Source organism: Schistocerca americana, chromosome 2, assembly GCF_021461395.2.
Source record: "Schistocerca americana isolate TAMUIC-IGC-003095 chromosome 2, iqSchAmer2.1, whole genome shotgun sequence".
Lineage (NCBI taxonomy): Eukaryota > Metazoa > Arthropoda > Insecta > Orthoptera > Acrididae > Schistocerca > Schistocerca americana.
The window spans coordinates 719,724,591-719,747,777 of record NC_060120.1 but is presented as its reverse complement, the minus strand read 5'-3'; the positions used below and the strand labels follow the sequence as shown (position 1 = coordinate 719,747,777).

Sequence of the window (23,187 nt, the reverse complement as noted above, 5' to 3'; positions counted from 1 at the left end):
AAACGTCGCAGAGCGTTTCAGGGAAAGTATTGAGTACATAGGAAAAATATCCAAATTATCTATTGGTTGGAGACTAATCTGGCGTCCATTGACTGGGAAAATTACACGATTATCACAGGGGCAGAAGCAAAGACTTGTGAAGTTATTCTACGATCGCTCAATGTACAACCTTGAGCAATCTGTAATAAAACCAACTTGAGATGGGAACATGTTAGGTATGTTGGGCAACAAACAGATATGATCTCTGTGAGGAAGTTAATCTAGAAGAAGGTGTTAGCGATCATAATGTCGTTGTGGCTTCTATGTCAGTGTAAGTTGCAAAAAATCCAAAGAAACAGTGCAGAGTTTTCTTGTTTCTGAAAGCAATTAAAGTGTCAATGACTATCTTCATAGTCAGCTCCAGCCATTCACCGCTACACACAAAGATATTGAGCCTCTTTGGTCTGAATTTGAAGGTACTGTCCACGTGCTAGAGAAGTATGTGCCTAGCAAATATAGGGGAGGGAAAGGATCCACCTGGGTTCAACAAACATATTAGGGAGTTGCTGAGAAAGAATTTAGCACAGTCGTTTTACACGTAGTCACAGACAAACAATTTATGGGAAATGAAAGCAGCTGTCAAAAGATCAATGAGAGATTTTAACGAATTTGAAAGCAATGTTTTTATCTGCAGATTCTAAAAATAACAAAAAATTTTGGTCGTACGTAAGATCTATAAATGCTACAAATAATTCAGTATCTTATTTTGCTGTCAGAACGGGTAATGTGATGGCTGACAGTGTTTAGTGTATCAGGAGTTGTAAAACAGTTAAGGTCCTTAGACGCCAGGAAGGCATCTGGCCGAGACGATATTACGGTAAAATTTTATGATGACTATGCTACCGATATAGCAAAATTCGTATCTTCTATGAGGTATCATTGTAACAGCGTAAGTTCCACGGGACTCTAAGAAGGCACATGTCATAGCAATCTATAATAACGGGTAGAAAATCGGATGCACATAATTACCGATCAATTTCACTGACATCGATTTGTTGTAGAATCATGGAACATATTTTGTGTTCAGACAATGACCTTTGAAGGTTCTCAGAAGCTCATCTGCAGAAACTAGCGTGGTTTCAGGAAACAGCGGTCATGCGTGGCCCTCTTTGTGCATGATATACTCCAGACTTTCGTTTATTGGTAGAATCCTGAAGCCATGCACTCTCAACGAAGGAAATTGCTTACAATGCTTTAGTTCGTCCAGTCTTCGAGTACTGATCGTCTGTGTGTGACCTTTACCAGTTGGGTCTGATTGAAGAGACTGAGAAGGTCCAAAGAAGAGCGGCAAGATTCCTGATTGGTACATTTAGCCACCGCAAAGGAGTTACAAATCCCATAGAAAGTTTGATGTGGTACACTTCCAGATAGACGACGCGCTAATAGGAAGAGGTGCTCACTAAATTCCAAAATCCAATCTTCGCTGAGGGTATAGAGCATGTATTATTACCACTAACCTGCAAATCGCGCAGTGATCGTATCTTTACTCTTCTTAGCATAATTTGAAATTTGGAGTCTTTCTTAAATGTTTTAGGGATGTATGTATGTATATGTATGTATGTATGTTTTGAAGATTAGTACAAAGGTTCTTTTACCAGTATCTTTATATTTTAAGTACAGTTAAAGATCTGTTTCTACTACAGTGCTCAGTATGTACTTTGTCAGAATCGCCACATCCAATTGTGTGTATCCCTTAACTACTAAGCCGATGTTCAGTATTTGTGTGCGTGTTCTAATATTACTAGTGTTTTCAGTATGGAACCTGATGTTTGCATTCGTATTCTGAACATTTCTGGCTATTTTGTTAGGAATAATTCCACAACAGGACATCTCTACGAATTTAGTTATTGCGTTTGGCTTCCTCTTTCTAGAGTACGATATCGGCCGCTATACGGTTACCATACCTTCAAATACGCGCGCCCCAATTACTCCGTGTTTCCTACAGCAACCACCATGACAGAAGAGCGTTGACACGTACTATTACGCCACTTCCAATGAGATGCAACCATCCCCTCTGGAGCTCCAGTGGCGTGTGTACTGAAGTTCAGACACCGATGGGCAGACCTCATTGTATGTGTTTGCCAGCGAAATAACTTTTACGGACTTTCATAGATACGCGCAAGTCGCCAAAGTGGCGTCAAATCGAAAGACTTGCACGCGGCGAACGGTCTTTTATAGTGACCAGGGCTCGACATCATTTCAACAGACATTGTATTGAATAGAGACAGATTTACGAATCTTTTGCATTTGTACACATTTCTACGTTCACGTCTCTTTGCAACTGATGCTACAAATACAGCAACAAAGTTTATTACTAATTTGATTGTAGATTTACAATAAATTACTATCTGAATTCTGTGTTTATGAACGGCATCTCTTCCTAGCTCGTGGATCCATTGAAGAATCACGGTGTGCAAAAGAATACGGAACAGGAATTTCATTTTAGTACGATTTTTGCTTGATTTTCAGTTTGTAAATTATAATATTCTGTTTCATGTAAATGTATTTTCAGTGCGCTTGCATTCTACATTTCTATCCTAGGAAGTGATATTCCATTTTCTATAGTAACACAAAACCACTGGAAAATGGACTTAAAGGCTGCAACTAGTTGTGAACTAAATATTACAGCAGAAGTGGAGAACGCCACCTTTTAAAGAATTCATTGCTGTGTTAACTACGAACAAAATATTTTTAACCATTTGTTGCAGAATTCTGGATGATTTCCAAATTTGGTAAGTTCCTGCAGAGAACACGTTTACCATTTTGTCTGGAAACTCTGGTCCTTACACGTTTTCCGGAAGTTATGTTACTGAACCAATATGTCGATAGATACTACACAGTAACCTCGTTACGCGTATGTGACTGTTGAACCGTAGTCCGCTCCACTTAACGACGAAAGAACACTAAATTTAGCACAACAGGAGCGCTGCCGTTCACAATACAGTTCAACTGTATCATCTATCACAAAGCAGCACTTTTCCGACAATGAGGTCTGGAACTGAATATGAGCCATGTACACGTTTTTTTTTGCACCGTATACCGAATGACAGATCTGTAAACGTATGTACGTAAGGTGTATGGAATTAACTATTGGTATGAGAGTGCGTGGGGAGGCGGAGACGCTGACAAGTGGAACGTACGAGGGCTATCCACAAAGTACATTACGTTTTGGAATTAAAAATAAAGTATTAGAAAATTCTTTTATTATATACAGATGAAAGTCACACTCAAATACTACTTTTCTACATAGCTGCCATTTAAATTAAGGCACTTATGATAGCGATGGACGAGCTTGTAAATTCCTTCGTCGTAAAATTCGGCCGACTGCGGCTTCAACCACGTGGTTACCTCTTCTTGAAGCTGTGCGTCGTCATCAAAACGCTGCATAGCCAACCACTTCTTCATTGCTGGGAATAAGTTGAAGTCGCTCGGTGCCAGGTCGGGACTGTACGGCGGATGAGGATACAACTCCCACTTAAAAGATTCGAGAACTTCACGAGTGGCATTTGCCGTGTGGGCCCAACTTTCCCCTGCGCTTGTTTTGTATTGTTCTTCTGAGGTTGTGCAGAGTTTGGCAATATCTTTGAGAGTTTATTGTAGGGCTTCTTTCCAGGAAATCCACAAAAATCACACCTTTTCTGTCCCAAAAGAGGTAACCACTTGGTTGAAGGCGCAGGCGGCCGAATTTTACGACGAAGGAATTTCCAAGCTCGTCCATTGCTACCGTAAGTGCCTTAATTTAAATGACAGCTATGTAGAAAAGTAGTATTTAAGTGTGGCTTTCATCTGTATATAATAAAAAAGTTTACCAATACTTTATTTTTAATTCCAAAACGTAATGTACTTTGTGGATAGCCCTCTTATTTCGAGTCGTCAAATACGGAGTGTTGTACCTATGAAAGGAACAGAATCTGTTTGAATTCTACTGGCGATGCTGTTCCAGTCTTAGGGATCCTCACACTGACTGCAGCGCACAGGGTTGGTTGGTTACTTGAGGTTTAAGGGACCAAACAGCAAGGTCATCAGTCCCTTGTTTCAAATATGCTCCATTCCGCTAATGGGACATCTCAGTAAAGTCAGAACAATAAAACGGAAAAAGGAATAAAGCGTAAAAGGGCAGTCACGTTGTCACTGGTAAAAAAACAAAATGAGGGAAGTCGGCAAGAGAACGAACCCAACACTATGCTGAAGCAGCATAGGCAAGACCACCTGTGACTGAAAAGGTACAACTGCTAAAATGTAGAAAGTACGTATGGGAATAGAAAGACTAACCAAGCCTTTAAAAAAAGGGTAAAAACAGACTAAAAGGGGAAGAAAAGAGGATTTCGGTGAGGGAGGTGAATCAGGAATCTTCGAACACTGCTTACAGTGGGCGACACCCAAACACTCACCGCCCTGCCCAACACCAGAGAGAGATTAAAAACCTTAAAACTGAAAATAAAAACCACTTTCCCAGAGGAAACCTAGAACCAGAGAGACCATCAGGGACTCGTCAGCCAACATCAAAGGTAAAGTATGGGGAGTCTGTACTTAGCACGTAGAGCCAAAAGAAGGGGGCATTCAACCAAAATGTGGGCTACTGACTGGAAGGCTCCACAACCACATAGTGGGGGTGGCTCATCACGCAAAAGAAAACCATGGGTCAACCGAGAATGGCCAATGTGGAGACGACACAGTGTGGTCGAGTCCTTTCGGGAGATGCGAAAGGAAGAACGCCACGGGCCTGGTGTCACCTTAATTGCACGAAGTTTATTAGACAGGGGAGTAGCCTCCCATGAATTGACCCATGACTGTGCGAAGTGGGATATGATGTGAAGCCGTAAAGCCGCTGCAGGAGGGGCTACAGAAAACGGGGGTAAGTAACTGCTCCCCCAGCCAAACGATCAGCGAGCTCATTACCCAGGATACCCACATGGCCAGGGACCCAAAGGAAGTCAATAGAACAAGCAGCACGGTTTTTTTTTTTTTTTGGTGGGTTTAAGGGCGCTCAACTGCTGAGGTCATTAGCACCCAGTCACTGGTGTTAGAGCACAAGGAATCTGCTAAAACTCAAGGGGATGGGGGGACATCAAAAGGACCTGACAAAGATGCAGATTAAATAAGTAAAAAGGTTAAATGTCTTTGGTCAAGCCAGTTAAAGTTATAAAACGCAAAAGACGAGCAGCTGCTCGAGCGTCATCAGCTAAAACATCCGGTAAGGTAGATGGCAGGGACAGGACAACACGAAATTGACTAAAACGGGGACACGACAATAAAACATGGCGCACCGTTAATGCCTGACCACAAGGGCACTGCGGAGCTGGGTCACCGGAGAGCAGGTAGCGGTGGCTAAACCGGCAATGCCCAATCTGCAACCTGGTCAGAAGTACCTCCTCGCGCCGAGATGGTCGGGAGGAAGTTGTCCAAGCAGTTGGGAGCGGTTTTACTGCCTGGAGCTTGTTTCCTTGGAGGGATGACCAAGCATCCCACCACAAGGACACAAGCCTCTGACATACATCCCCACAAACGTCAGATGACGGGACACAATGGGAGGCTGGCCTTGGCTGCAGCATCCGCAGCCTCATTCCCAGGCACTCCTACATGTCCGGGAACCCACAGAAAGCTGACAGAACCGCCATTATCAGCGAAAGAATGGAGAGACTGCTGTATCCGTTGAATCAAGGGATGGACCGGATAGGGAGCCCCAAGGCTCTGAAGAGCACTGAGTGAGTCAGTGCAGAGTACATACGATGAATGGCGGTGGCGGCGGGCATAGTGAATGGCCTGATGGAGAGCAAAAAGCTCGGCCGTAAAGCTGGAACATTGGTCAAGGAGCCGGTATTTAAAGGTGGCGGTCCCGACGACAAAGGCACAGCCGACACCATCGTCAGTTTTGGAGCCATCTGTGTAAATAAAGGTGTGACCGGCAAGTCGAGCACGAAGTTCGACAAACCGAGAGCAATACACTGCAGCCGGAGTACCCTCCTTCGGGAGTGAGCTGAGGTCGAGATAAATACGAACCGGAGCCTGGAGCCAAAGTGGTGTCGGGCTCTCACCCTCTCTGAAGGTGGTAGGGAGGGCAAAATCCAATTTTCGAAGCAGGCGACGGAAGCGGACTCTGGGGGGCAGCAGGGCAGACACATACAACCCGTACTGACGGTCGAGAGAATCGGCGAAGAAGGACTTGTAAGAGGGGTGTTCAGGCATAGACAACAGCCGGCAGGCATACCGACACAGCAGTATGTCGTGCCGGTAGGTCAATGGTAACTCGGCAGCTTCAGCATAAAGACTCTCGACAGGACTAGTGTAGAAGGCTCCGGTCGCAAGACGTATCCCCCGATGGTGGATGGAGTTGAGCCGGCGTAAGAGGGATGGCCGAGCGGACGAGTAGACGAAGCTCCCGTAATCCAGCTTCGATCGGACTATGGACCGATACAAGCGAAGCAGGACAGTGCGATCCGCTCCCCAAGATGAGCCGCTAAGAACTCTGAGGACATTAAGGGAACGTGTACAACGGGCCGCCAAATAAGAGACATGTGGAGACCAACACAGATTCCGGTCCAACGTGAGCCCTAGAAACTGAGTTGTGTCCACGAATGGGAGAACAACGGGACCGAGATGTAAGGATGGTGGAAGGAATGCTTTATTCCGCCAAAAGTTGATACAAACCGTCTTCTCTTCAGAGAACCGGAAGCCATTTGCCACGCTCCATGAGTAGAGGCTGTCTAGACAACGCTGAAGGCAGCGCTCCAGGAGGCATGTTCTCTGGGCACTGCAGTAGATAGCGAAGTCATCGACAAAGAGAGAGCCTGAGACATTAGGTGGAATGCAATCCATAATTGGATTGATCGCGATGGCAAAAAGGGCTACGCTCAAGACGGAGCCCTGAGGCACTCCGTTCTCCTGGAGGAAGACATCGGACAATACGGAACCCACACATACCCTAAACTTTCGATCCGTTAAAAAGGAATCAATAAAAAGGGGCAGACGACCGCGTAGGCCCCACTTGTGCATAGTGCGGAGGATACCTCCTCTCCAACAGGTATCATAAGCCTTCTCCAAGTCGAAGAACACGGCTACCGTTTGGCGTCTTCGCAAAAAGTTGTTCATGATGAATGTCGACAAGGTCACAAGGTGGTCAACAGCGGAGCGGCGGCGACGAAAGCCGCATTGGACATTAGTAAGTAGTCGTCGAGATTCAAGAATCAAAACTAACCGAGCATTAACCATGCGCTCCATCACCTTACAGACGCAGCTTGTAAGAGAAATGGGGCGGTAACTAGAAGGAAGGTGTCTATCCTTCCCGGGTTTGGGTATAGGAACAACAACGGCGTCACGCCAACGCATGGGGACCTGACCTTCGGTCCAGACGCGATTGTAGGTACGAAGAAGGAAGCTTTTGCCCGCCGGAGAAAGGTGTGCCAGCATCTGAACGTGAAAGGCATCTGGCCCCGGAGCAGAGGACTGGGACAGTGCAAGCGCACGTTCGAGTTCCCGCATAGTAAAGGGGGCATTGTAAGTTTCCAGATTTAGCGAGTGGAAGGAAGGTCGCCGAGCCTCGTCTGCCTCTTTCCTGGGAAGGAAGGCAGGATGGTAATGGGCGGAGCTTGAAACCTCCGCGAAAAAGCGGCCAAAGGCGTTGGAGACAGCCACAGGATCAACAAGGACCTCATTACCTGAGGTTGCGAGGGAACAACGCTACAACCGACGGGAGGCGGATCCGGTTCCATCGACTCGTCGCCAGCTGCGGCCACTGTCCCTGGTTGTGTAGAAGGGGAGCGCCTGGCAGCAGAGCGTCCCAGAGAAACTGAGGACGGTCGGGAGCAGCGAATCACGGATGAAGCGTCAGACGAAACGCGCCGGGGTGGAGAGGTGGATAGATACTACTTCTTGGAGGCCTTCTTGGAAGGCCGAGGAGGCACAGGGATGGTGGGCTGGACCCGAAGAAGGTCCTCACGCGCGGGGTCCGTTTTGGAACGCCGGACCTCAGAAGCTGGGGTCCGGAACGTTTCTCCGATGGACGCCTGAGAAGAGGATCGCTTCTCAGGTGGCGTGGGGGGTGGAGGAGGAGGAAGGGTGGCCCCTGGGGCAGAGGAGGTGGGGGCCACGGGGGAGGAGGATTTGGAAGGGAGGGATTTGGGAGGTGGAGGCAGAGCCCCCTGATGGGCAGAGGAGGCGGAGGTGGGACAGGATAGGGGTGAGGATACAGCGGAAGGAGTGGACACAACTGAGGCAAACGAAGTGGTCAGTGACACAGGATGAAGGCGGTCGTACTTCTTCCTGGCCTCAGAATAAGAGAGCCGATCCAAAGTTTTGATTTCTTTTATCTTTTTCTCCTTCTGATAGGCGGGGTAGTCTGGGGATCTAGGCGAGTGGACGCCAGGACAATTAATGCACCGAGGTGGTGGGGTGCAAGTATGTTCCTCACGAAGAGGACGTCCACAATCGCCACAAAGGGGCTCAGCCTCACAACGGGACGACATGTGCCCAAAACGCAAACACCTAAAACAGCGCATAGGAGGCGGGACGTAAGGTCGCACGTCGCACCGGTAGCACATCACCTTTACCTTCTCCAGGAGAACGTCCCCCTCGAAGGCGAGGATAAAGGCCCCGGTGTTGATGCGACGGTCTTTGGGGCCGCGCTGGACTCGCCGGACGAAATGCACGCCACGGCGCTTCAGGTTGGCCCTGAGCTCCTCATCAGATTGTAGCAGGAGGTCACGATGAAAAATAACCCCCTGCGTCCTATTTAGTGCCAGATGTCGGACAATGGATACTGGGATGTCCCCTAGGCGGTCGCACGCCTGGAGTGCCGCCGACTGTGTGGCAGAGGTGGTCTTGATAAGAATGGACCCTGATCGCATCTTGCTGAGAGCCTCGATTTCCCCAAAGACGTCCTCAATGTGCTGAACAAAGAACATGGGCTTGGAGGTGGCGAACGTCCCCCCATCGGTTCGAGAACAGACCAAATAGCGGGGGAAGTACTTCGCCCCAAGCCGGCGGGCCTGTCCCTCCTCCCATGGAGTGGCCAAGGGGGAAAGGGCAGGAGAACCAGAACTAGAAACGGTACCTTTTCTTTTGGAGGACTCGGCCGCAGAGCGTCCTGATACGTGTTGACGTTTCATCTGCGAAACGTCCGCCCCGATACCACCCACTCCGATCAGGGGCTCTCCCCACGGGCGCCACCCAGCCGCAGCAAGGGCCACCTGGCAGGATGACCATTGCTGGGAGTCCTGATGCCCCAAGGAGACGGGCATCTACTCCTTGGCCAACGTGGGGAGGGTGCAGCTCAGGTATCGGCAGTACGATCCCTGTGTTGTCAGGGGGCTACAACCTAGAGGGTACATGACGACCCCACCACAACGGGCTGGCTGCCGTGCTGGATTTCTGGTGCCATGGAAAGTCCATCATGATCGCTGGTGCAGATGGAGATGCACTATGGGCGTAACTTGGACAACCCATCAGGCGTTTAGGCCCAATTTGAGGAATAGTGGGTATGGTTACAACGCCAGTGCAATGCTGAGTGCCAAGGTCTTAGTGCACTTAGGACCAGTGGTACACCATGTAAGGTGTCCTTCCCCAAAAGGCTCGTACTTCTGTAGAATTTTGAGAAATGGAGGTCAAACCCCAAGGGGGACCATCACATAGAAGGCCGAAACGGTTGAAACTCCTTTTAGTCGCCTCTTACGACAGGCAGGAATACCTCGGGCCTATTCTTACCCCGGACACGCAGGGGAGAGCAGCACGGTGAATATCAGCGAGATGGTCATGGATGGCAGAGACCAAGGGATGGCGCGAAAAACACCGGTCAATAGCAAGAAGGCCACTCATCGAGTCCGTGCATAACAAAACGCGGTTGTGTTGGGATTGTTTAATAAAGGTAAGGGCCTTGGAAATTGCCATCAATTCCGCAGTAAACACCCCACATGTAGGTGGCAGCAGATTTTCCGTTCCAACAGAGGACGTGAAAGCATATCCAACATGATCAGCAGATTTAGAGCCATCAGTGTAAAAAACAACAGCATCCCGAAACTCCCATAAAATTTGGCGGAAAAAGGAACGGAACACCACCGGGGGGACGGAATCTTTCGGACCGCGGTGGAGATCCATCCGAATTCGAGGCCGAGGAACTAACCAAGGAGGGGTGGAGGGGAATGAGCGAGGAAGACAGGACAAAGAAGGAAGCTGAAAATCACGGTAAAGAGACGCAAGGTGCAGCCCAACCGGTAAACCCGCCCGAGGGCGGAAGTCGGGTGGGCGACGTCCATGGTCTGGGAACAGGATGGAATAGGAAGGATGAGTGGGAGAGGAACGGATAGTGAATGCGTAAGACACGAGAAGCTGGGACCGCCGAACAGAAAGGGAAGGGGGGATCCCAGCTTCAACCAGGAAACTATCAACAGGGCTAGTAGGGAAGGCATCGGTGGCGAAACAGACACCACGATGGTGGACTGGATCCAGCAAGTGCAGTGTGGAAGGAGCAGCTGAATCATGAACTTGACAACCATAGTCCAAGCGAGACAGAACTAGAGCACGATAAAGACGGAGGAGGAGTGAACTGTCTGCACCCCAAGAGGAGTGGGCAAGGAAGCGAAGGACATTGAGTTTGCGGAAACATCCTACTTTCAGGAGTCTGATATGGGGCAGCCAAGTGAGCTTGTTGTCGAAAAGAAGTCCCAGGAAACGGAACTGTGGGACCACAGGCAATCGTTGTGCAGGAGATATAGCTCTGGATCGGGGTGGATTGTAGGACGGCGACAGAAGTGGACCACTCGCGATTGTAAAGGAGAGAATTTAAACCCGTGTGAGAGGGTCCATGCAGAGGCACGCCGTATAGCCACCTAGAGCTGCTGTTCTGCAGATGCCATAGAGGAGGAACTAACCCAAATGCAGAAATCATCCACATACAGGTCAGGGGCGACCAAGGGACCGACAGAGGCCACAAGTCCATCGATAGCATGAGGAAAAGAAGGACCCTCAAGAAATAGCCCTGTGGGATGCCCCTTCTGGGTCCGTGGAGAACTAAAAGCAGTACCAACTCGAACTCTGAATGACCGATAGATCAGGAACTGGCGGATAAAAATCGGGAGTGGGCATCGAAGACCCCACTGATGAAGGGGAAGTAAGATGTGATGGCGCCAGGCCGTTTCATAGGCCTTGCGAAGGTCAAAAACACTGCAACCAAACGGCGGCGCTGGGAAAAAGCCTTCCGAACTGCGGATTCCAAGCGAAGTAAATGATCGATTGAAGACCGTCCCTCTCGAAAGCCACACTGGTAAGGCGACAATAGATCCCGAGATTCGAGGACCCAATTGAGCCGACGGGCTACCATCCACTCAAGTAACTTACAAACAACATTGGTCAAACTAATTGGCCGATAGCTGTCAACAGATAGGGGGTTCTTACCAGGCTTAAGGACAGGAACCACAATGCTATCCCTCCAATGAGAAGGGAAGTCACCCTGGAGCCAGATACGGTTAAACACCCGAAGAAGACGTTGCCATTGTGGAGCACTGAGATGTTGAAGCAGTTGGTTATGAATGGAATCTGGGCCAGGGGCCGTATCATGAGAAGAAGATAGAGCAGAAAGGAATTTCCATTCAGTAAAAGGTTCGTTGTAAGATTTTGACTCACAAGTGGTGGAACATAAGGTGGAAGCTTCAGCCCGCTGTTTTTGATGAAGGAAAGCAGCTGGATAGGAGGCTGACGCCGATGCCACTGCAAAATGGGTCGCAAGATGTTCCGCAAGAACTAATGGGTACGTACAAAGGCCATCTGGAAGGTGAAGGCCTGGGAGGGTGGACTTCCGATGGCAACCTTGGAGAGAACAAGGTGTAGCCCATACCCGTGACAGAAGGACAGTAGAACCAAGGGAATAAACGAATCGTTCCCAACACATCCGCTTACCCTGTTTGATTAAATAACGGGCTTTGGCGCGAAGGCGTTTAAAGGTAGTAAGGCTGGCTACAGATGGGTGCCTCTTAAAGTGTTGCAAAGCTCGACGGCAATCACAGATGGCAATGGCAACGGCCGTACTCCACCACCGGACTTGCCGGCGACGAAATGATCCAGATGAGCGCGGGACAGCAAGGTTAGCAGCGCGAACAATCGCGTCAGACACGTCACGTAGGACGTAATCAATACAACCCGACAAAGAGGGAGAAAACTCGACCTGTGCAGTGTATAGAGGCAATCGGCGCGGTGGAAAGTCCATCAGGGAGCAGGTAGGGAGCGTGATAATCAATGGGAAATGGTCACTATCAAAAAGGTCGTCGTGTGGCGACCAGTGTAATGAAGGGAGGAGAGAGGGAGAAGAAAGAGAAAGATCAATGGCAGCAAAGGTACCATGACCTACACTGAAATGAGTAGGGGAGAAATCATTAAGATGGCACAGGTCGTGGGGCCATTCGCCACCTCCAAGCCCATGTTCTTTGTTCAGTACATTGAGGACATCTTCGGGGAAATCGAGGCTCTCAGCAAGATGCGTTCAGGCGTGCATTTCGTCCAGCGAGTACAGCGCGGCCCCAAAGACCGTCGCATCGACACCGGGGCCTTCATCTTCGCCTTCGAGGGGGACGTTCTCCCGGAGAAGGTAAAGGTGATGTGCTACCGGTGTGACGTGCGACCGTACGTCCCGCCTCCTATGCGCTGTTTTAGGTCTTTGCGCTCTGGGCACATGTCGTCACGGTGTGAGGCTGAGCCCCTTTGTGGCGATTGTGGCCGTCCTCTTCGTGAGGAACATACATGCACCCCACCACCTCGGTGCATTAATTGTCCTGGCGTCCACTCGCCTAGATCCTCAGAGTGCCCCGCCTATCAGAAGGAGAAGAAGATAAAAGAAATCAGAACTTTGGATCGGCTCTCTTATTCTGAGGCCAGGAAGAAGTATGACCGCCTTCATCCTGTGCCATTGACCACTTCGTTTGCCTCAGTTATCTCCACTCCTTCCGCGGTATCCTCACCCCTATCCTGTCCCCCCTCTGCCTCCTCCGCCCATCAGGGGGCTCCGCCCCCGCCTTCCAAATCCCTCCCTTCCAAACCCTCCTCCCCTGTGGCCCCCACCCCCTCTGCCCCAGGGGCCACCCTTCCTCCTGCTCCTCCCCCCACGCCACCTGAGAAGTGATCCTCTTCTCAGGCGTCCATCAGGGAAACGTTCCGGACCCCAATTTCAGAGGTCCGGCGTTCCAAAACGGACCCCGCGAGTGAGGACCTTCTTCGGGTCCAGCCCACCATCCCTGTGCCTCCTTGGCCTTCCAAGAAGGCCTCCAAGAAGTAGTCTCTATCCCCCTCTCCACCCCGGCGCGTTTCGTCTGACGCTTCATCCGTGAGTCGCTGCTCCCGACCGTCCTCAGTTTCTCTGGGACACTCTGCTGCCAGGCGCTCCCCTTCTACACAACCAGGGACAGTGGCCGCAGCTGGCGACGAGTCGATGGAACCGGATCCGCCTCCCGTCGGTTGTAGCGTTGTTCCCTCGCAACCTGGCCCTCCGCAGCCGTCGAGGTGACCAGCTCTTCCCCCGTCTCGTTCCCCAACTTTGTGACTAGCGATGGCGTTGTTTCATTGGAACATAAGAGGTATTCGATCTAATCAGGAGGAATTAAGACTGCTCCTCCGCCTGCACTGTCCAGTCGTCCTTGGTCTCCAGGAAACCAAGTTGCGCCCAACTGACCATATTGCCTTTACCCACTATACCTCGGAGCGGTATGACCTCACCCCTGTGGACGGTATCGTAGCTCATGGTGGGGTCATGTTGCTCGTTCGGGACGATGTCTATTACCGTCCCATCCCATTCACCACTCCACTCCAAGCAATAGCTGTCCGCATTACTCTTTCTGCTTTTACTTTTTCAGTTTGTACCATCTACACTCCACCGTCATCTGCTGTTAGTCGGGCTGACATGATGCACCTGATCGTTCAGCTTCCCCCGCCGTTCTTATTGTTTGGCGACTTCAATGCCCATCATCCCCTTTGGGGCTCTCCTGCATCCTGTCAAAGAGGCTCACTCTTGGCGGATGTCTTCAACCATCTCAATCTTGTCTGCCTCAATACCGGCGCCCCGACTTTCCTCTCGGACTCCTCATACCTACTCCCACTTAGACCTCTCGATCTGTCCTACCACTCTTGCCCGTCGGTTCGAGTGGTATGTCCTTTCTGACACCTATTCGAGCGACCACTTCCCCTGTGTCGTTCGTCTCCTGCACCACACCCCATCCCCACGTCCTTCGAGCTGGAACATACTGAAAGCTGACTGGGGACTTTACTCCTCCCTGGCGACCTTTCCGGACCACGATTTTCCCAGTTGTGACAGTCAGGTCGAATACCTCACGGCTGTTATCAATGCTGCCGAACGTTCCATTCCTCGTACTACATCTTCTTCACGTCGCGTTTCCGCCCCTGGTGGAACGAGGCTTGTAGGGACGCTATCCGTGCTCGACGACGTGCTTTACGCACCTTCCGCCGCCATCCTACATTGGCGAATTGTATTGAATGCAAACGACTCCGAGCGCAATGCCGTAGAATCATCAAAGACAGCAAAAAAGCTTGTTGGGCGTCTTTCACCAGCTCCTTTAACAGTTTTATTCCCTCTTCCGTCGTTTGGGGTAGCCTGCGTCGGCTGTAAGGCATTAAGGCCCACTCCTCGGTACCTGGCCTGACCTCAGGTAATGAGGTCCTTGTTGATCCTGTGGCTGTCTCCAACGCCTTTGGCCGCTTTTTCGCGGAGGTTTCAAGCTCCGCCCATTACCACCCTGCCTTCCTTCCCAGGAAAGAGGCAGAAGAGGCTCGGCGACCTTCCTTCCACTCGATGAATCTGGAAACTTACAATGCCCCCTTTACTATGCGGGAACTCGAACGTGCGCTTGCACTGTGCCGATCCTCTGCTCCGGGGCCAGATGCCATTCACGTTCAGATGCTGGCACACCTTTCTCCGGCGGGCCAAAGCTTCCTTCTTCGTACCTACAATCGCGTCTGGACCGAAGGTCAAGTCCCCAGGCGTTGGCGTGAAGCCGTTGTTGTTCCTATACCCAAACCCGGGAAGGATAGACACCTTCCTTCTAGTTACCGCCCCATTTCTCTTACAAGCTGTGTCTGTAAGGTGATGGAGCGCATGGTTAATGCTCGGTTAGTCTGGATTCTTGAATCTCGACTACTACTTACTAATGTCCAATGCGGCTTTCGTCGCCGCCGCTCCGCTGTTGACCACCTTGTGACCCTGTCGACATTCATCATGAACAACTTTTTGCGAAGGCGCCAAACGGTGGCCGTGTTCTTCGACTTGGCTTATGATACCTGTTGCAGAGGTGGTTTCCTCCGCACTATGCACAGGTGGGGCCTACGCGGTCGCCTGCCCCTTTTTATTGATTCCTTTTTAACGGATCGAAAGTTTAGGGTACGTGTGGGTTCCGTATTGTCCGACGTCTTCCTCCAGGAGAACGGAGTGCCTCAGGGCTCCGTCTTGAGCGTAGCCCTTTTTGCCATCGCGATCGATCCAATTATGGATTGCATTACACCTAATTTCTCAGGCTCCCTCTTTGTCGATGACTTCGCGATCTACTGCAGTGCCCAGCGAACATGCCTCCTGGAGCGCTGCCTTCAGCGTTGTCTAGACAGCCTCTACTCATGGAGCGTGGCAAATGGCTTCCGGTTCTCTGAAGAGAAGGCAGTTTGTATCAGCTTTTGGCGATATAAAGCGTTCCTTCCGCCATCCTTACATCTCGGTCCCGTTGTTCTCCCATTCGTGGAAACAAATAAGTCTCTAGGGCTCACGTTGGACAGGAAACTGTGTTGGTCTCCACATGTCTCTTATTTGGCGGCCCGTTGTACACGTTCCCTTAATGTCCTCAGTCCTTAGCGGTTCATTATGGGGAGCGGATCGCACTGTCCTGCTCCGCTTGTATGGGTCCATAGTCCGATCGAAGCTGGATTGTGGGAGCTTCGTCTACTCCCGGTTGGGCTGCGCCTTGCGTCTCTTACCCGTGATTTTCGGCTTCCTTCTTTGTCCTGTCTTCCTCGCTCCCTCCCCTCCACCCCTCCTTGGTTAGTTCCTCGGCCTCGAATTCGGATGGATCTCCGCTGCGGTCCGAAAGATTCCATCCCCCTGGTGGTATTCCGTTCCTTTTTCCGCCAAATTTTATGGTAGTTTCGGGATGCTGAAATTTTTTACACTGATGGTTCTAAATCTGCTGATCATGTTGGGTATGCCTTCACGTCCTTTGTTGGAACGGAAAATCATCTACTGCCACCCTCATGTGGGGTGTTTACTGCGGAATTGATGGCAATTTCCGGGGCCCTTACCTTTATTAAACAATCCCAACACAACCGCGTTTTGTTATGTACGGACTCGATGAGTGGCCTTCTTGCTATTGACCGGTGTTTTTCGCGCCATCCCTTGGTCTCTGCCATCCATGACCATCTCGCTGATCTTCACCGTGCTGCTTGTTCCATTGACTTCCTATGGGTCCCGGGCCATGTGGGTATCCGGGGTAATGAGCTCGCTGATCGTTTGGCTGGGGGAGCAGTTACTTACCCCCCGTTTTCTGTAACCCCTCCTGCAGCGGATTTACGGCTTCACATCAAATCACACTTTGCACAGTCATGGGCCAATTCTTGGGAGGCTACTCCACTGTCTAATAAACTTCGTGCCATTAAGGTGAGTACAGGCCCATGGCATTCTTCCTTTAGCCTCTCCCGCAAGGACTCGACCACACTGTGTCGTCCCCGCATTGGCCATACCAGGCTGACCCATGGTTTCCTTTTGCGTGATGAGCCACCCCCGCTATGTGGTTGTGGAGCCTTCCAGTCAGTGGCCCACATTTTGGTTGAATGCCCCCTTCTTTTGGCTCTGCGTGCTAAGTACAGACTCCCCCACACTTTACCTTTGATGTTGGCTGACGATTCCCGGATGGTCTCTCTGGTTCTAGGTTTCCTCCGGGAGAGTGGTTTTTATTCTCAGTTTTAAAGTTTTTAATCTCCCTCTGGTGTTGGGGCGGGGCGGTGAGTGTTTGGGTGTCTCCCACTGTAGGCAGTGTTCAGAGATTCCCGATTCACCTCCCTGACCGGAATCCTCTTTTCTTTCCCTTTTACTCTGTTTTTACCCCTTCTTTTTAAGGCTTGGTTAGTTTTTCTATTCCCATACGTACTTTCTGCATTATAGCAGTTGTACCTTTTAAGTCACAGGTGGTCTTGCCTATGCTGTTTCAGCATAGTGTTGGGTTCGTTCTCTTGCCAACTTCCCTCATTTGTTTTTACTAATGACGTGACTGCCCTTTTACGTTTCCCCTTTATCCGTTTTATTTTTCTGACTATACTGAGATGTCCCGTTAGCAGAATGGAGTCTATTTGACTTTAACCTCAAACAACCAACCAACCAATTAATTACCACCCTGCATTCCTTCCCAGGAAAGAGGCAGAAGAGGCTCGGCGACCTTCCTTCCACTCACTGAATCTGGAAACTTACAATGCCCCCTTTACTATGCGGGAACTCGAACGTGCGCTTGCACTGTCCCAGTCCTCTGCTCCGGTGCCAGATGCCTTTCACGTTCAGATGCTGGCACACCTTTCTCCGGCGGGCAAAAGCTTCCTTCTTCGTACCTACAATCGCGTCTGGACCGAAGGTCAGGTCCCCATGCATTGGCGTGACGGCGTCGTTGTTCCTATACCCAAACCCGGGAAGGACAGACACCTTCCTTCTAGTTACCGCCCCATTTCTCTTACAAGCTGCGTCTGTAAGGTAATGGAGTGCATAGTTAATGCTCGGTTAGTCTGGATTCTCGAATCTCGATGGCTACTTACCAATGTCCAATGCGGCTTTCGTCGTTGCCGCTCCGCTGTTGACCACCTTGTGACCTTGTCGACATTCATCATGAACAACTTTTTGCGAAGGCGCCAAACGGTAGCCGTGTTCTTCGACTTGGAGAAGGCTTACGATACCTGTTGGAGAGGAGGTATCCTCCGCACTATGCACAGGTGGGGCCTACGCGGTCGCCTGCCCCTTTTTATTGATTCCTTTTTAACGGATCGAAAGTTTAGGGTATGTGTGGGTTCCGTATTGTCCGACGTCTTCCTCCAGGAGACCGGAGTGCCTCAGGGCTCCGTCTTGAGCGTAGCCCTTTTTACCCTCGCGATCAATCCAATTATGGATTGCATTACACCTAATGTCTCAGGCTCTCTCTTTGTCAATGACATCGCGATCTACTGCAGTGCCCAGAGAACATGCCTCCTGGAGCGCTGCCTTCAGTGTTGTCTAGACAGCCTCTACTCATGGAGCGTGGCAAATGGCTTCCGGTTGTCTGAAGAGATGATGGTTTGCATCAACTTTTGGTAATATAAAGCGTTCCTTCCGCCATCCTTACATATCGGTCCCGTTCTCCCATTCGTGGAAACAACTAAGTTTCTACGGCTCACTTTGGACAGGAAACAGTGTTGGTCACCACATGTCTGTTATTTGGCAGCCCGTTGTACACGTTCCCTTAATGTCCTCAGAGTTCTTAGCGGCTCATCTTGGGGAGCGGATCGCACTGTCCTGCTTCGCTTGTATTGGTCCATAGTCCGATCGAAGCTGGATATGCGAACTTCGTCTACTCGTCCGCTCGGCCATCCCTCTTACGCCGGCTCAGCTCCATCCAACATCGGGGGATACGTCTTGCGACGGGAGCATTCTACACTAGTCCCGTCTAGTCTTTATGCTGAAGCTGCCGAATTACCATTGACCTACCGGCGCGACGCACTGCTGTGTCGGTATACCTGCCGGCTGTTGTCTATGCCCAACCACCCCTCTTACCAGTCCTTCTTCGCCGATTCTCTCGACCGTCAGTACGGGTTGTATGTGTCTGCCCTGCTGCCCCCCGGAGTCTGCTTCCGTCGCCTGCTTCGACAATTGGATTTTGCCCTCCCTATTACCTTCAGAGAGGGTGAGCCTGACACCACCTTGGCTCCAGGCTCCAGTTCATATTTATCTCTACCTCAGCTCACTCCCGAAGGAGGGTACTCCGGCTGCAGTGTATTGCTCTCGGTTTGTCGAACTTCGTGCTCGACTTGCCGGTCACACCTTTATTTACACCGATGGCTCCAAAACTGACGATGGTGTCGGCTGTGCCTTTGTCGTTGGGGCCGCCACCTTTAAATACGGGCTCCTCGACCAGTGTTCCAGCTTTGCGGCCGAGCTTTTTGCTCTCCATCAGGCTGTTCAGTATGCCCGCCACCACCGCCATTCATCGTATGTACTCTGCTCTGACTCACTCAGTGCTCTTCAGAGCTTTGGAGCTCCCTATCCGGTCCATCCCTTGATTCAACGGATACAGCAGTCCCTCCATTCTTTCGCTCATAATGGTTCTCCTGTCAGCTTTCTGTGGGTTCCTGGACATGTCGGAGTGCCTGGGAATGAGGCTGCTGATGCTGCAGCCAAGGCTGCAGTCCTCCTGCCTCGGCCAGCGTCCCATTGTGACCCGTCATCTGACGTTCGTGGGGAAGTATGTAAGAGGCTTGTGTCGTTGTGGTGGGATGCTTGGTCCTCTCTCCAAGGAAACAAGCTCCGGGCAGTAAAACTGCTCCCAACTGCTTGGTCAACATCCTCCCGAGTATCTCGGCGAGAGGAGGTCTTCCTACCAGGTTGCGGATTCGGCATTGCCGGTTTAGGCACCGCTACCTGCTCTGGTGACCCAGCCCCGAAGTGCCCTTGTGGTCAGGCATTAACAGTGCGCCATGTTTTATTGTCGTGTCCCCGTTTTAGTCAATTTCGTGTTGTCCTGTCCCTGCCATCTACTTTACCAGATGTTTTAGCTGATGATGCTCGAGCAGCTGCTCGCATTCTGCGTTTTATAACTTTGGCTGGCTTGTCCAAAGACATCTAACCTTTTTACTTCATCTGCATCTTTGTCAGATCCTTCTGGTGTCCCCCATCCCCTTGAGTTTTACTAGATTCCATGTGCTCTAACAACAGTGACTGGGCGCTAATGACCTCAGTAGTTGAGCGCCCTTAAACCCCACCAAAAAATAGAAGAATCAAACAGATACCTGAGCTGTGACCACCTCATGCATGCCTGGGAGTCGTTGCTCGTCATCCTAGAGCATCGGAACTCCCGGCAATGGCCGCCGTGCCAGACGGCCCTTGCTGTGGCTGGGTGGCGCCCGTGAGAAGAGCCCCTGATTGGAGTGGGTGGTATCAGAGCGGACGCTATGCAGATGAAACGCATACGGGTCCAAAACTCTGGCCGTTCTTCTGCGGCCGTCTCTCTGCGTGGTACTGATTCTGGAAGTGCTGCTTCTCTTGCCCCTTCGGCCTTCCCGTCCATGGCTACCCCCTGGGAAGAGGGTCAGGCCCGTCGTCTAGGGGCAAAACCTTTCCCCCGTTATCTAGTTTGCACGAGGACTGATGGCGATACGTTCACCAGTGTCAAACCTTTATTCTTTGTGGAGCACATTGAAGACAAGTTTGGCGAAGTGGACTCCCTGAGCAAGATGCGGTCAGGTTCGTTGCTGATAAAAACTGCTTCGGCTGCCCAATCTGCGGCCCTTCGTGCCTGTACCCATCTTGGCACAATTCCTGTGTCCATTACCCCCCACCAGTCTCTAAATATGGTACTAGGTGTGATTTTTCAGAGACATCATCCTTCAAGCTGATGAGAAACTTCGGGACAATCTCGGACGGCGGGGTGTTCACTTTGTTCGGCGTGTTCAGAAGGGTCCTAAAGATAATCGTATTGATACTGGTGCCTTTATCCTGGCCTTTGAAGGGGATACCCTTCCTGAGAAAGTTAAGATTATGGTCTATCGCTGTGATGTGAAGCCGTACATCCCACCTCCTATGCGGTGTTTTAAGTGCTTGCGTTTTGGCCACATGTCTTCTCGCTGTACCCAGGACCCTCTCTGTGGTGACTGTGGACGTCCACTCCATGAGGGGAGTCCCTGTGTTCCCCCTCCTGTATGTGTAAATTGTCATGGTAGTCATTCTCCACGTTCAGCAGATTGCCCAGTATATAAGAAGGAAAAAAGATATAGGAGTATAAGTCCCTCGATCGTTTAACCTACACAGAGGCCTGTAAGAAATATGCAAGACTTCACCCTGTGTCCATGACATCTAGTTACGCCTTGGTTACATCTTCACCCTTTCCTTCCCCATCCATAGGCCCATCCCGGACCCCTCTCCTCCCCCCCTCTGTGGCTCCCACACCTTCTCCTATGGGCGCTGCTCCCACTCCCCAGCCGGAGAAGTGTCCCACTCCTTCGGCGTCTGCTGGTCAAGGGCGCCACTCCCGGGATGCCCCGTCCCGGCACCTTCCAGATCAAAGGTCTGCTGCCGCGCGACGACCGCGAGAGCCGCGGTCTGTCGGCCCCCAGGTCGCCCAGTCCCTTTCTGTTCCTGATCTTGCTGCAGCTGGCTCCTTTATGCCACACAGCCCTCCTCGATCTCAGCCTGAAAAAAAGAAGAAACATAAGTCCCGAGACAAAGAGCCTCTGGTGTCCCTTCTTTCGTCCTACTCTGCAGCTTGTGTGGTTCTCCAGGAATCTCATTTTACTGATGCTCACTCACCGACCCTCCGTGGGTTCCGTGTTTTCTGTCGAAATCGGGTCGGACCCCCTCGGGCTTCTGGTGGCGTTTGTACATTGGTCCGTAAAGACCTTTCTGCCTTAACCGCCCTTCTTCAGCAACTTCCTCCTCCCTTTCTCCTTTTCGGGGATTTTAATGCTCATCATCCTTTGTGGGGCAGTGCCTTTCCATCTAGACGAGGTCTTTTTATAGACCAATTTATTGCTGACCACGACCTGTGCCATCTTAATGATTTCAATACTGAGTGCCAAGGTCTTAGTGCACTTAGGACCAGTGGTACACCACGTAAGGTGTCCTTCCCCAGAAGGCTCGTACTTCTGTAGAATTTTGAAACATGTAGGTCAAACCCCAAGGGGGACCATCACATGGAAGGCCGAAACGGTTGGAACTCCTTTTAGTCGCCTCGTACGACAGGCAGGAATACCTCGGGCCTATTCTTACCCCGGACCCGCAGGGGGGAGGGGGGAGAGAGATATCAAGAGGATAGACATGCAAAAAGAAAGGGGGAAATGCGCTGAGGACTGGGGCACAGTGGTAGCCAAGCATGAACCCGCCAAAGAGTGACGACTATCAGGGTTGGAAGGGGGGTGGGGGGGAGGAAGGGAGATGAAGCCGAGGTCGGTTAGTTGCTCGTTGCTAGCGTTACCAAATATATGATAGGCACACGGGCTAGAGAGATAGGAGACCATTAACGTACAAAAGGTGACAAAACTAGGAACAAATGATCCGCACTTCGTGCGAATAAACCCAGCGCCTCCGGCGGCGTGCACGGCGCTACACTTCATTGCAATTTTTCTGCATCTGCAGCAATCACTTTGCCGCCTGTGACCATGGATACCCTAATTCTCTTTGGCGTGCGCTGTAGCCCTAAGCCTGCCGTACTGTGTGCATACTCACTCCTTTCGTGATGTCACCGCTCCTACTGCCGAGATGCAGAACACGCTGTGGGCGGCCGTCGTCGCGGGCAGGGAAGGTCAGCCACGGCCATACTTTGTCCAGCGTCTCTGAGACCGCTTGGCGCAGCTGTATGTTGACCTTGGTGCAGTATTCTGGGTTTAATGCCTCCATGGTAGCGAGCGCCGGCTGCCGATACTAGTCCTGAACGGAACAGTGAGAGGTATTTAAAGAACAAAAGAGTAGGCGTTTACAATGTTTATCTGTATACAACATGTACAAGAAACACCAAGGCTGGCAATAATGGTTACGTTTGGCTACATTGACTGAGGAGTAAATACTTTGTATTCTGTTTATAAGTCACCTATTTGTTTTGTATGTAACGTACTGCAACGTATTTCGAGCTTGTTTGCTCCTCGAACTAAATTAACATCTGCATTTTCGTGTATTTTTAGCTGACGGAGCGGTCGTTGAGGAATTTGAAGGAGTTGAGGGGGCTGTGGTTGGCCAGAAATTTATGACCACCGGTCTCTCCTGGTGTGGAGCTGTTTCCCGTTGTTTATTACGATCGGCATAGAAGACCATGTCGAGAAGACTTAAGATTTTGCGTCAGAACGCTTTGTTTGAGTCATTGGTTCACTGACCGAACTGTTTTGTTACCCTATTTAACTACTTTGGCACTCGGCATACGCTGGTAGTACAGTAACAAGAACAAATAATGTTGAAATAAA

At 50.6% G+C, this 23,187-nt stretch overlaps 1 protein-coding gene across 1 annotated transcript in view; it reads right to left on the bottom strand.

Annotated features, from left to right (window-relative positions):
* Positions 1–22,630, bottom strand: part of LOC124594376 (juvenile hormone acid O-methyltransferase-like) — a 131,763-nt gene extending 109,133 nt beyond the window's left edge. The window contains exon 1 of the mRNA XM_047132745.1: positions 22,460–22,630. Coding sequence (XP_046988701.1) covers positions 22,460–22,630 — 171 coding nt within the window. The remainder of the gene's footprint in view (positions 1–22,459) is intronic.
* Positions 22,631–23,187: the final 557 nt, after the last annotated feature.